The following is a 12,651-nucleotide window of genomic DNA, read 5'->3' on the forward strand; positions in this document are numbered from 1 at the left end:
TTAGCTGTTCTGCAGCATTTCCCCACACCAACAGTTGTCTGAGCACAGCAAAGCAGGCTGGTCACATGACCCAGACAGACAGGGAACTGCTGCAGTCAATACAGTCTATCTTCATTGCGAACATTATTATAAAGAATGAGGAACATTTTTTGTTGGGGGAAATCTAGAAGCTCAACAAAATAACGTAATGTAATATGGTATACAATTTATACAAAACTACAACACAGTTTTGCAAGCCACACACATGAAAATAGACAATGATTGTCTTTGGCCAAATCAAATTGTGGCCTAATTGGTTGCTGGGGTTCTGGGTAACATAAAATCACAGAAAGGGCACCAATAGTCAAGTCAATTCAAGTTTATTTATATAGCGCTTTTCAGCAACAAGGCACTCAAAGTGCTGTACACGAGGAAAAACATAATGATACAGAAAATCAAACACAGAAAAATAAATCATATTACATTAATAATCCTTGGGAGTTTACTGGTAAGAGCTGGTTCTAATCCAATCTGATCCCTGATCAAATGCAACACCAATAAGTGGTGTTGCATTTGATCAGAGACTCTGATACCAGTAATCTTAAAATGCACAGTTTAGAACCCTGATCCAATAGTTGAGATTAGATTAAAACACCCCCAATACTTAATCCAGCTCAATCTTAAAAGGATATAATGAAGCAGATTAAAAAAATAAATATGTACAAATATTATCTAATGACATTTTACACATTAAGTAACACAGAAACTACATGACCAGGCCAAAGTGCTTGTAAATATTCCCCCGTTTGCCATTTGCTTTGAACCTTTTTCTTTAAGAAGCAAGAGTTTGACTTTTAGAACTAACGCCTGCAGATGTGCTGGACCTCTTCATTGTGATGAGTGGTCCTTGATTAATTTACCCCAAATGAAAGACTTTATTTATAGCCTGGCAGTGTGGACAGTGTGGACTGCTTTTTTTGCCAGTCTGTCGAAGATGAATTGGTAACAGCAGAGAGAGATATGTTGCCTCAGTGATCATTTGTCACTGCCCTGCCGAGGTGTGAAGGATGGATTAATCACTAGGTTATTTCTGTCATGATTCAAACAAAGTTTAGTATTGATAACTAAGTAGCTGACACTTGAAGTATATTTGATAGGAATGATCAGCTTTGGGCATTTCCATTTGTTTTTAGAAATAAAGAAATGAAAAAGATTAAACAGCAAAGCAGGAGCAGCTTGACATCCAGGTTGGCTAGTTTTCTCAGTGCTCATTTCATCGATGTCAGTGCCTAACAATGCACATTTTCTGCCCGGAGCATGTGCTAATTGGCAAGACGATTGCTCTTACATCTGATGTCAAGGTTAAGGCCAAGGAGAAAATGAGAGCAGCATTTCATTCAAGATGATTATAACAAGGGACACTGTGCAGTGCTCATACTTTTCAAGTCAGGCAGTGAATATGAACTTCATTTCTATGGCAAGGCCATTTCTGTACAATGTGAGCATGATATACAAGCACCAGCTGTCCCGATGACCCCCACATACTGTAAAATATAGTTCTGTTATCTATTAAAATCTTAAGAACAAATCATTTGGGATAACTCTGATTTAAAAATCATTTTACCAGTAATGTCTCCATCTCTGCAGGAACTCTTTACTGCAGAATGCAAGTTCAAAGAGTCAGTGTTCGAGAACTACTACGTGATCTACTCATCCATGCTGTACAGACAGCAGGAATCGGGGAGAGCATGGTTCCTGGGGCTCAACAAAGAGGGCCAAGCCATGAAGGGGAACCGAGTGAAAAAAACAAAACCAGCTGCTCACTTCCTGCCCAAGCCATTAGAAGGTATGTGAGCTCAAATGTAGTACCTTGTTACTGAACTCATCTCAGAACTGCAAATTTCTTTAGGATTTTATGTAATAGACCAATGCAAAGAAGTGAAAACTGTCAAGTGAACGGAAAATAATACAGGCTTTTTCAAAACTGTTGTGCATTTGTGTTCAGACTTTAAAACGGATGTTTGAAACACCTCTCCACTCAATCTGCCTGTGGTTTAGCTATTTGCAAAGAAGAGTGGGCTAAATTTTCAGTCTCTAGATGTTCAAAGCTGGTAGACATACCAAAAAAAGGTCATGTAGCTATATTTGTAGTGAAAAGTAGTTCTACAAAGTATTGAATACAAATGCATACCACACCTTTTAGATTTCTTATGTGTAAAAAAGCGTTAAAAACAATGAATCCTTTCCAATTAATGCTTTCACTCTTTTTTGTCTATCACATAAAATCACTATACGATACATTTGCTTGTGGTTGTAGTGTGACAAAATTTGAAAAGTTCACAGTATATGAGGTTTTACTGACCTACGTAATTCTTGAGGAACCTTTAGGATTTAAAATGTTTTGTTAAATACAACTTACTGCACAGCCTTCTGTTGGCAAATAGATTTTTTAGAGGTCACTATTGCAGTAATGTTTGTTAGTTGTGCAATTGACTGTGCAGCAGGCTCCATTTCAATACTCTATGTTGGTCGCTAAACATAGAAAACTGAAAATGCTGAGCATGACAACGTTTATGATCCCTGTGACATACCAAGACAATTGTCCTACACAATAAGACTTGATACAATACTTATCTGCGGTACATCTACTGTAAACGAAATGACTGCATTTGACATATATTTGTACTTGTGTGCTGATTTACTGCGCTGCAGCTGGAGGCATGCACTATAGGAGGCAGAGGCAGCTCTGTAAGTGCAGCATGAAATGTTGATAGTGCTGCACATGCCACCATCACTCTCATCAGCCACTGGCCCTGATTGCTGCCCATCTTTCGAAACATGGAACCAAAGTGAAGTGTCTTGTCAACGCAGTAATACAGCTGTGGTGTGCAACCTGCAAAATGGGATATAAGGAGGGGTTTTTGTATCAAAAAGCATTTACCTAGATTTAGAATTTGGCTTGAATAAGGAATGAATGAGTCAGAATTAAAGTAAAAACCCTGAGCTTTATTGCATGTACCCGCTTTTAACTATCAGGAAGTTGCATATTTAAGGGCAGGTTATTAAAAAGTATTTTTTCTGTCAAAACGTAGAAAATGCTTTGTTCAGGGATAGAGCTCAACTCAAAAAGGCAGGGTAGAGGTTATTGCTAACACCATTCATCTAATCTCTCTGTTTTATCTCCTCATATCTGCTCCTCCAGTTGCCATGTACAGAGAACCATCTCTGCACGACGTCGGAGAGACGGTGCCCAAGGCGGCCGTGCCCCCCAGTAAAAGCACAAGCGAGCCAGTGGTGATGAACGGAGGCAAACCTGTCAGCAAGTCTGACAAACCGGCCACATAGCCACACCTGACCAGTGCCCAGTCTTAGTGCATGTGTGGGAGGGGAGGAATCTAACGGAGGCAGGTCTTTTTTTTTTTCTCCAGCTAGACTCCAAACCCTCTTTTTTTCTGTGGATAGCGTCCAGCCGAGACACCCTTCTGTAATTCTCTTGCTACTCCTCCTCCTACTTCCTTTCTCTGGCTATGTCAGCACAGACTGATTCAGGGATGGGTCAGTCTGTCCAGCACAGGAGGGAAGAGGACCTCTGATCCTGTAATGCCTTTAGATCCCTTTGAAATCCGAAGAGTTGACCTGAATGACACGTGGTTCACACTGACGCTTCATGCCTGCTTTGCCCTGTCGCTGCAGAGTCTGTGTACCTTCAGATCTATTTTCTATATCACAGTTCACCAGCTATGTTCTGGGATAGAGACTGTATAGACAGAGTAAACATTTGGACTGTTGTCCTATATTTTTTACAAGTATGCTCCCCTTTCCCTCTCTTTCTAATGCTGGTCACATACTTTGGTTTTTGTCAAAAGAAAACTAGAAAATTTTTAGCAAGATGAGTTGTATGATTTTGTTTTTTCTAAGAAACACCTCAAACAAAGAGCGAATCAGTACACACTTGAAAGAGTCCAAATAAACATTTTTGTCTAAAACATGCGTACACCTGAAAACCAGTCAAAGTTTGAGCGGCTCATAAAAATACACTGGACGCTGGCAGACGGCTCCTGTAATCATAGTTGATGAAGTGCTAATTACCGCCGCTGCAATCAATGTGAGAAGCTCCCTGTACACGCGCGCACACACACACACACACACACGCACACACACACACATGCACACAGACAGAGACATTTCTAAACAGATGTGCGAGTGGGTGGGTAGGAATGAGCGCTGTAAGGAATGGTGTATACATATCACTATCTGTGTCCCACCAGCGGTTCAGTCCGCCTTTTCTGGTGAATGAAGAAAAAGGATAAAAAAAAAAACTGAAGTCTATTTTTCTTTAATCTTATTTCAGAGCGTGGGCTCTAGGAAATATCTCTAGGCCTTGTAGGCCTCTGTTCCTCACTTACCGACTTCTATGAACATTGAAGCAAGGCTTTGTGGCTTCGACCCAGATGGTCTATAACTGCAGCAAATGGCAGCCATCTTTTGGCAGCATCTACTTAAAGCAAAGAAAACAACATGGCTGAAAACCAATAGGTCTTATTTATGCGTGCTGCATCCCTATTTGGTTCAGCAATCTAAAGCATGGACAAGGTCACTATTGTTCCCATTTTGCAGCAGTTATACTACAGATGGCTTATAGTGTATCTGTGTCTCTGTATAAAACTTAGGGAAAATGACTTTTGAAAATCATAACTTTTTAAACGACTAGATGATATATTATTATTGATATTATTATAAAGGGATTTGTCTCCTAGCTCAGCATGCAGAGTCCAGTACTGATCATCTTGGCCTATCACGTGCCTGTTTGGACCTTTATTCCCGGCATGCAAAAACAAGATCCCAGTCCCCACTGGGCCAAAGGTGCCTCACTCACTCAATAGATCCATGTAGAGGACACGTAGCATTATCCATTGAAAAACCAACACTCAGATGTGTTCATTCTGAAACAACCAAAGTCTTTTTTTCATCCCAAGAAGAACTTAGTCTTAATAAATGCAAAACAAAAAAAATATATAAATCTGACTCGTTCTCAGATTTAATCCATCAAGGCTTTCACTGTGACAGCATTTGTTATTCGTTTGAAAGAATCAACTCTCCTCAGACCGGCAGTGGTCTTAGCTGATGTCACTTTTTTGGGAGGGAAGTGCGTATAACCTAAATTAATCATGTGCATGTATGTGCTACTAGGAACGAAGTATGGGCATTGTTTTTCACTCTGCACGAGCAGGGGAAGCACTGAGTGGGGCTTGAATGGGCATGTTGCAGGCTTTAGCACACTCATGACTAATCTGAAGGTAATCCACTGCGCTTTGTTTTGCATTCTCATCACGACTGTTAACAGATTTTTCAATAGATTTCTTAAGTCTTGCTTTAATAATTTTTGTTTAAATTAGTTTTATTCGATAAGATTTAGAATAGAAAGCAGATTGTTTGCCACTGTATGCTGCTAAAAGTGCAAATACATTACAAAAATGTTATGGTGAACATATTTTTCTGTCTTTATTTGGGTTACACATATGGAGTTTGTAATGACAAAACATTAGATATCATTTAGACACACTTATGTTTTAGTAAAAAAGCAGTGATAACAAATACAGTGTGCTTACACACCTACACACATCGGAGCTGCGAACCCCTGAAGTTGTGTGCAGGGCTGATGTTTTGCCCTTATTACAGCCAGTTATCCTCTACGTCTACAGACTCTACATGCTGGGCTGGTTACACGCTTTGGCCATGCAGTCCAGATAACTGGTTCTTTCAAGGCTGAAATTATTTTTGTAAAGGAATGGTGGGTAAATGTACATCTCTTTTTGAATCTCTGTTTGTTGTTGCTTTTTTTTTATTGTTGTTGTTTCTCATCTCTCTTGTGTACGGATTGTGTGTGCTGTTGCTTCCAGATCCCAACTGGTTTTGCTTTGTTATCCCTGTATTCAAGTTTGTTTGTTTTTTGTGAGAGTTCTAAAAAATTTCAATTATAGTTGCAATCAGAAATATTCAAACCCCCTGAGAAAAATTGCACTGATGTGGTCTGTGATGGAAGATAACAAAATAATAAAAAAAAGGTCATATTTATTAAAACATATGAGATGTGTTGACCGTATAATTCATTAGCCTTTTGCACATCAGACATAGTGCTGGTCCATTTGTCCAAATGGTTCCATGTTGGTGTCATCAGTCCATTAAACAGTCCCAATACTCTGATGTCTTATCTAAATTCCTCCCAGCATATTCTGCTGGACTTTTGATGTTCCTTGTGGTCAAGAATGGAGAGCGTCTTGGAGTCCAGCAATGAAGTCCTTGTTTACCCAGTTCCTGTCTTATAGTTCCCACACAAGCATTTGTATCAACCTTTAACAGGTCACCCTGTAGGTGTCTTGAAGTCTACACAGGGGTTAGTTGTTCTGAATAGGTTGCCAAGGGTCTCAGATGGGGAGTTAGGGAGTTTTAAAGCTCTTTATAATGCTCCCAAAGGCTTGTCTTAGAATGTTTTTTTTATGAAAATCTTTTTATACCCAAGGCCCCTATAGTGTGATGAAATAATCCCCTCTCTACATCTTTTATGGAAGCTCCTTTGTCTTTTCCATGACTGGAACCTTACATACTTTCATGGGTGCTGCTTATATATGAAACATTGCTGAAGCAAATGGAAGACCAATATAGAGTTCTTAATTTTGTTTAATAGGATTAATGATGTTTCAACTCCACTTTAGGGCTTAGAGGCTCAGACAGCTTAAAAACATCAACATTTCTGTAGGGGTTGAAAAATTGTGACAGATACTTTAAACTACGGTAATAATAAACTTATATATTAAAATATGCATAAGGTCTAATCCTGCTCGCTGAAACAACTCTGGCTGATAAATTCCTAAAATCTTTATGAGGTTGAATAAATCTCATTGCAACTGTAACTTTTGCTTACTTTGTAACCTTTTGTTTTGTATAATGTTCCATCTGTTGCATGGGGAGAGGATGGCATCGATGAGCTGCATGTAGTAGGCTATGTCTATCAAGAACTGTTGGTATGTGCCGCAAATTTTACATAATATATGCAATGAGTTTGTCTACACTATAAAGTTTGTGTTTGTTGTATACACATATACAACATGCTGAATAAAATATTTATATAAATGCGTACTGTAATGTCAGTAATTTAATACCTAATGCAATATAGTGTGCAGTATATTATTGCACTTGTCATTTTTGGGAGGATAAAGAAAACAAAGGTTTAGCTAGTTTAAGCATGAAAAAAGGCCAAAGTAGAAATAAAAACTTTTCTTGGTGACCTCTTATTGGTCGTCTTTTCAAGTGCTGACTGAGCTCTTTTTGTCGATGCAGCTCCCATCCCCTTCCACTATGTTTTGAAGTGACATGAACCATCCAGCATGCCACAACTCAAATATTTATGCCCTCCTCTTTGTTTCCTCCACTTTAACCTTCTCACTGCAAGGATAATTACATGATGGGCAGCTTGTTTTGGGTTGATTTCTTGGGATGGAGAGGAACAGACACTATTAAAATGATTTGTTTTCAAAATATATATATAATATACCATTGCAAGTATGCTCATTGGAGTTATGTCATGTTATATCAAAATTTGTAACCATGTATGATTAAGGTCTTCGCATTGTTTTCCATGCAAAATGTGTCATTTAATGTTTTATTATGAAAAAGAAATAAAAACCTTCAAAGAGTAATCGCCAAGCCTTCAAGAACTTTTTCAGTGGAATTTAGAAAGTGGAACTAGTTATAATGCATGTTATTCTCTCTCCAGCATTTTGATCTGTATTGTACAGTGCCTTGCAAAAGAATTAACACTCCCTTGGCTTTTTACCTATTTTGTTACATTCTAACCTCTCAATCGTTTTAAACAGTATTTTATATGATGGATCTGCACAAAATAATCTAAGTTGGTGAAGTGAAAGAAGAAATAAATATGTAATTGAGAAGTAAAAGAAAAAAAAACAGAGAAGTGACATGTACATATGTATTCATACCCTTGGCTATAAAGCACCTAAGTACTGGTGCAACCAATTACCTTCAAAAGTCACATAATTAGTGAAATTAGGTCTACCTGTGTGCAATCTAAATGTCACATGATCTGTCACTAAGCAAGAGGAATCACACCATGAAGACCAAAGAGCTCTTCAAACAAGTCTGGGACAAAGTTGTTGCGAAGTACACTTTGATGTTCCCCCGGAGAGTCATCAAATCCATCATCTTCAAATGGAAAGCACATGGTATCACAACAAACCTGCCAAGTGAGGACCGCCCACCAACACTCCACTGAGCAAGGAGGGGATTAATCAGACAGGGAGTACAGGGACCAAAGGTAACCCTGGAGGAGTTGCAGAGTTCCACTGCAGACTGGAGTATCTGTCCATAGGACCACAAGAAGCTGTACACTCCAGCTGGGCTTTATGGAAGAGTGGCCAGAAAACATATATTACTTAGTGTTAAACAGAGGAAGCCATGCTTTGAGTTTGCCAGAAGGCAAACTCAAAGCATGGCTAATTTGAGTCAGACTCAAATTAGCCAAATTAGTCATCAGACTAATTTGAGTCAGATGAGACTCAAATTAATCTTTTTGGCCACCAAGGAAACTATGTCTGGTTAAAACCAACACATTCCATCACCCCAAGAACACCATCCCCACAGTGAAACATGTGGTGGCAGCATGCTGTGGGGATGTTTTTCAGCAGCAGGGACTGGGTTACTGGTCCGAATTGAGGGAAAGATGGATGGTACTAAATACAGGGACATACTTGGGCAAAACCAGTGTCACTCTGCACTGGGACAGAGGTTCAGCTACCAGCAGCACAATGACCTGAAACATACTGCAAAGGAACACTCGAGTGGTTAAAGAGGAAATGTTTAAATGTGTTTGGATGGCCTAGTCAAAGTCCAGACAATCCAATTAAGAATATGTGTTTGGACTTGAAGACCTTTTTTCAGAAGCAAAAACCATCCAACATCAAGGGGGTAAATACTTTTGCAAGGCATACATACTATTCTAAAGAGTCTTGCAAAAATTCATGTTGCACACGCATTTAGCTTTATTTTAACATCATGTCATATAAACACAAACTCAAATGCTTTTGTTTGGGATTCTGTGCAATAGACTAACACAAAGTAACAAATATTTGTTAAGTGGAAAGATAAACAGTTTTTCACAATTTTCACAAATAAAAATTTAAAACGTGTTGCATGCATATGCATTCAGCCCCTTTTACTCTTAAATAAAATCAAGTGAAACGAAATGCATTCTGAAGTCAGCAAACTAGCAAACAGACTCCATCTATATGTTTGGATCTCAGTATAAATACAGCTGTTCTTTTAAGGCCTCAGAGGTCTGTTATAGAACTTTAGAGAAAAAGCAGCATCCTGAAGACCAAGGAACACAGTGGACAGGTTATTGGTAACAAACAATAATGAATAACTTTAAATCACAATTGGTTTATAAACCCATTTCCAAAGCTTTGAACATCCAACAGAGCAACTTTTTAAACCATCATCCACAAATAGAAAGAGTATGGCTCAACTTTAAACCTACCATGACATGGCCAGCCACTAAAATCCACAAGTCGGGCAAGCAGAGCATCAAGCAGTTAAGAGGTTTATGATAACTCTAGAGAAGCTGCAGAGATCCATAGCTCAGGTAGGGGATTTTGTTGACAGCATAACTATTAGACATGCTTTTATGGAACAGTAGCAAGAAGAAAGCCACTTAAGGTGCACAGCAAACATGTGGGAAAAAAGAACTATATAGAGAATATCGAAACTAGACTTGCAGTTGTAATTGTAGCAACAGAAAGGTCCAGAAAGTATTGACTCAGGGGGGCTAAATACAGATGCATGCTAGACTTGCAGATATTTATTTGCAAAGAATTCAATACAAAGTATAAATACTTTGACAACTGTATGTTACACTCTGAAAGAAGTAACCTCTCCAAAAGTATAATTCATGAAAAGCGGTGCTGAAAACATAAATGTTTACATTAGACTATGTTGGCTGTTTCTTTTAAAACAATATACAGTTTTCTTAAGCAAATGTTGTAACCAGTACAATAAAAGAATGAGCAATATTAGTATATTATATTCATGGTATGCAGATTTACATCTATGTTAGATTTTCTCTCGCTGTGCTGTATGGTCCTGACTGGTTGTGGTCCTCCTGGTGTACTGGGACATTGGGAAGGTCTAGTTTTTAACCCCAGAGTAATGTTCTCTTCAGTACTCAGCTCCCACCCAGATTTCACAGGCGTTCCCTGTCCAACCTTCCCAGCAATCACAGCTGCCGCAATTGCAAACACCGTTCCCTGTGAGAAGATATAAGGAAAAACGTTAATTAAAAGAGACGAGCCATGATGCCTGACCTTAAACTTGAATTTGCTCTTCTCAAACACGGCTTTCATGGGTGAAGGAAGACATTTTTCTTTTTGCTCTGAACACATTTTGGTTTTCTTGTGTCTTTGCCCTGGATCTAATATATTTAACTACCTCAGATATTCTTCATAAATCTACCAAATGCATATGAAATTACATTGCTTTAAAAAGAAGCTATTCACATACATGCTCATATAGTTGTTTTAGGATACTCAGATGAACAAGACAAGCATAATACAAACTTTTGAATGCAGACAACATTGCATGTAGACAAAACACAGGTCTTTGGCCATGAAGTGTGAAGTTTACAAAAAAGAAATAAAATCTAACTGCATTCAGAAACCAGTAATCCTGATATCTCCACAAGTACCAGTAGCTGTCAGACAGATGGTGTGCTGTGGTTAGAATTAGGAACTCTGCCAGTTTCCTGTCAAAAAGCAACAGCAACATGCAGTTCCAGTCAGAACTGATAATTGGCCTGAACGTCATCATAATTTGGGGCTTTTATTGATGTGTTTCAGCGGTTCTCTGAATAAATGCTTCCTGGCACACATTTTTTGTAGGAGTCATAAAGTGTCTGGCTGGATATTATTGGATATTATATTGACCACTATTGTTCTCAAAAAGGGAAAAACTCATTTAGAATGGTCAGTTTTCTAGTACCTACTAAACTTTTAAGCATAGGCTATACATTTTCAACAGGGTTGAGAATGGGGCATATCAGAAGCTTCATCTTAGCCTGCTTTTTTCATTCTAAAATCTGTTTTCATGTGTATTTGGGATAATTTTTCCACTGGAACACCCATATTATCAAGGTCCAACTTGTTATGAAACATTTAACCTAATATTAATGAGGATGTACAGTACAGACCAAAAGTTTGGACACATCTTCTCATTCAAAGAGTTTTCTTTATTTTCATGACTGTGAATATTGAGCTACACACTGAAGGCATCAAAACTATGAATTAACACGTGGAATTATATACTGAACAAAAAAGTGTGAAACAACTGAAAATATGTCTTATATTCTAGGTTCTTCAAAGTAGCCACCTTTTGCTTTGATTACTGCTCCGCACACTCTTGGTATTCTGTTGATGAGCTTCAAGAGGTAGTCACCTGCAATGGTTTTCACTTCACAGCTGTGCCCTGTCAGGTTTAGGAAGGGGGATTTCAAGCCTTATAAATAGGGTTGGGACCATCAGTTGTGTTGTGCAGGAGGTGGATACAGTACACAGCTGATAGTCCTACTGAATAGACTGTTAGAATTTGTATTATGGCAAGAAAAAAGCAGCTAAGTAAAGAAAAACGAGTGGCCATCATTACTTTAAGAAATGAAGGTCAGTCAGTCCGAACAATTGGGAAAACTTTGAAAGTGTCCCCAAGTGCAGTCACAAAAACCATCAAGCGCTACAAAGAAACTGGCTCACATGAGGACTGCCCCAGGAAAGGAAGACCAAGAGTCACCTCTGCTGTGGACGATAAGTTAATCCGAGTCACCAGCCTCAGAAAACGCAGGTTAACAGCAGCTCAGATTAGAGAACAGGTCAATGCCACACAGAGTTCTAGCAGCAGACACATCTCTAGAACAACTGTTAAGAGGAGACTGTGTGAATCAGGCCTTCATGGTAAAATAGCTGCTAGGAAATCACTGCTGAGGACAGGGAACAAGCAGAAGAGACTTGTTTGGGCTAAAGAACACAAGGAATGGACATTAGACCAGTGGAAATCTGTGCTTTGGTCTGATGAGTCCAAGTTTGAGATCTTTGGTTCCAACCAACGTGTCTTTGTGCGGTGCAGAAGACACCGTCGTTGGTGACTTTAACAAAGGTAATCTGACCCACGAACTCCCCAAATATAGACAGTTTATAAAATGTCCGACCAGAGAGGACAACATTCTGGATCACTGTTACACCACCATCAGAGACGCTTATCACGCCGTCCCACGTGCTGCACTGGGCCAATCCGACCACATCATGGTCCACCTGATTCCTGCATACAGGCAGAAACTAAAGCTCTGCAAACCTGTTGTGAGGACGACAAGGAAGTGGAGCAGTGAAGCTGTGGAGAATCTCCAGGCGTGTTTAGGCTGTACAGACTGGGATGTGTTCAGGACTACTACCAACAGTCTGGACGAGTACACAGAGGCTGTGACTTCCTACATCAGCTTCTGTGAGGACAGCTGTGTACCATCATGCACCAGGGTGAGTTACAACAATGACAAACCCTGGTTCACAGCTAAACTCAGAAGGTTAAGACTGGATAAGGAAGAGGCCTTCAGGAGTGGGT

At 39.2% G+C, this 12,651-nt stretch overlaps 2 protein-coding genes across 2 annotated transcripts in view; one reads left to right on the top strand and one right to left on the bottom strand.

The window, feature by feature from the left end:
* fgf14 (fibroblast growth factor 14) overlaps positions 1–7,676 on the top strand; it is an 85,806-nt gene extending 78,130 nt beyond the window's left edge. Inside the window, exons 4-5 of the mRNA XM_047370216.1 lie at positions 1,627–1,825; positions 3,182–7,676. Of these exons, the coding sequence (XP_047226172.1) occupies positions 1,627–1,825; positions 3,182–3,324 (342 nt within the window). The 3' untranslated portion in view covers positions 3,325–7,676. The remainder of the gene's footprint in view (positions 1–1,626; positions 1,826–3,181) is intronic.
* A 1,335-nt stretch (positions 7,677–9,011) lies between these two features.
* The window catches only part of itgbl1 (integrin, beta-like 1), a 90,694-nt gene continuing 87,054 nt past the window's right edge, over positions 9,012–12,651 (bottom strand). The window contains exon 11 of the mRNA XM_047370212.1: positions 9,012–10,298. Within this exon, the coding sequence (XP_047226168.1) occupies positions 10,210–10,298 (89 nt within the window). The 3' untranslated portion in view covers positions 9,012–10,209. The remainder of the gene's footprint in view (positions 10,299–12,651) is intronic.

The sequence above is a fragment of the Girardinichthys multiradiatus genome, chromosome 7 (genome assembly GCF_021462225.1).
Source record: "Girardinichthys multiradiatus isolate DD_20200921_A chromosome 7, DD_fGirMul_XY1, whole genome shotgun sequence".
NCBI classification, from domain to species: domain Eukaryota; kingdom Metazoa; phylum Chordata; class Actinopteri; order Cyprinodontiformes; family Goodeidae; genus Girardinichthys; species Girardinichthys multiradiatus.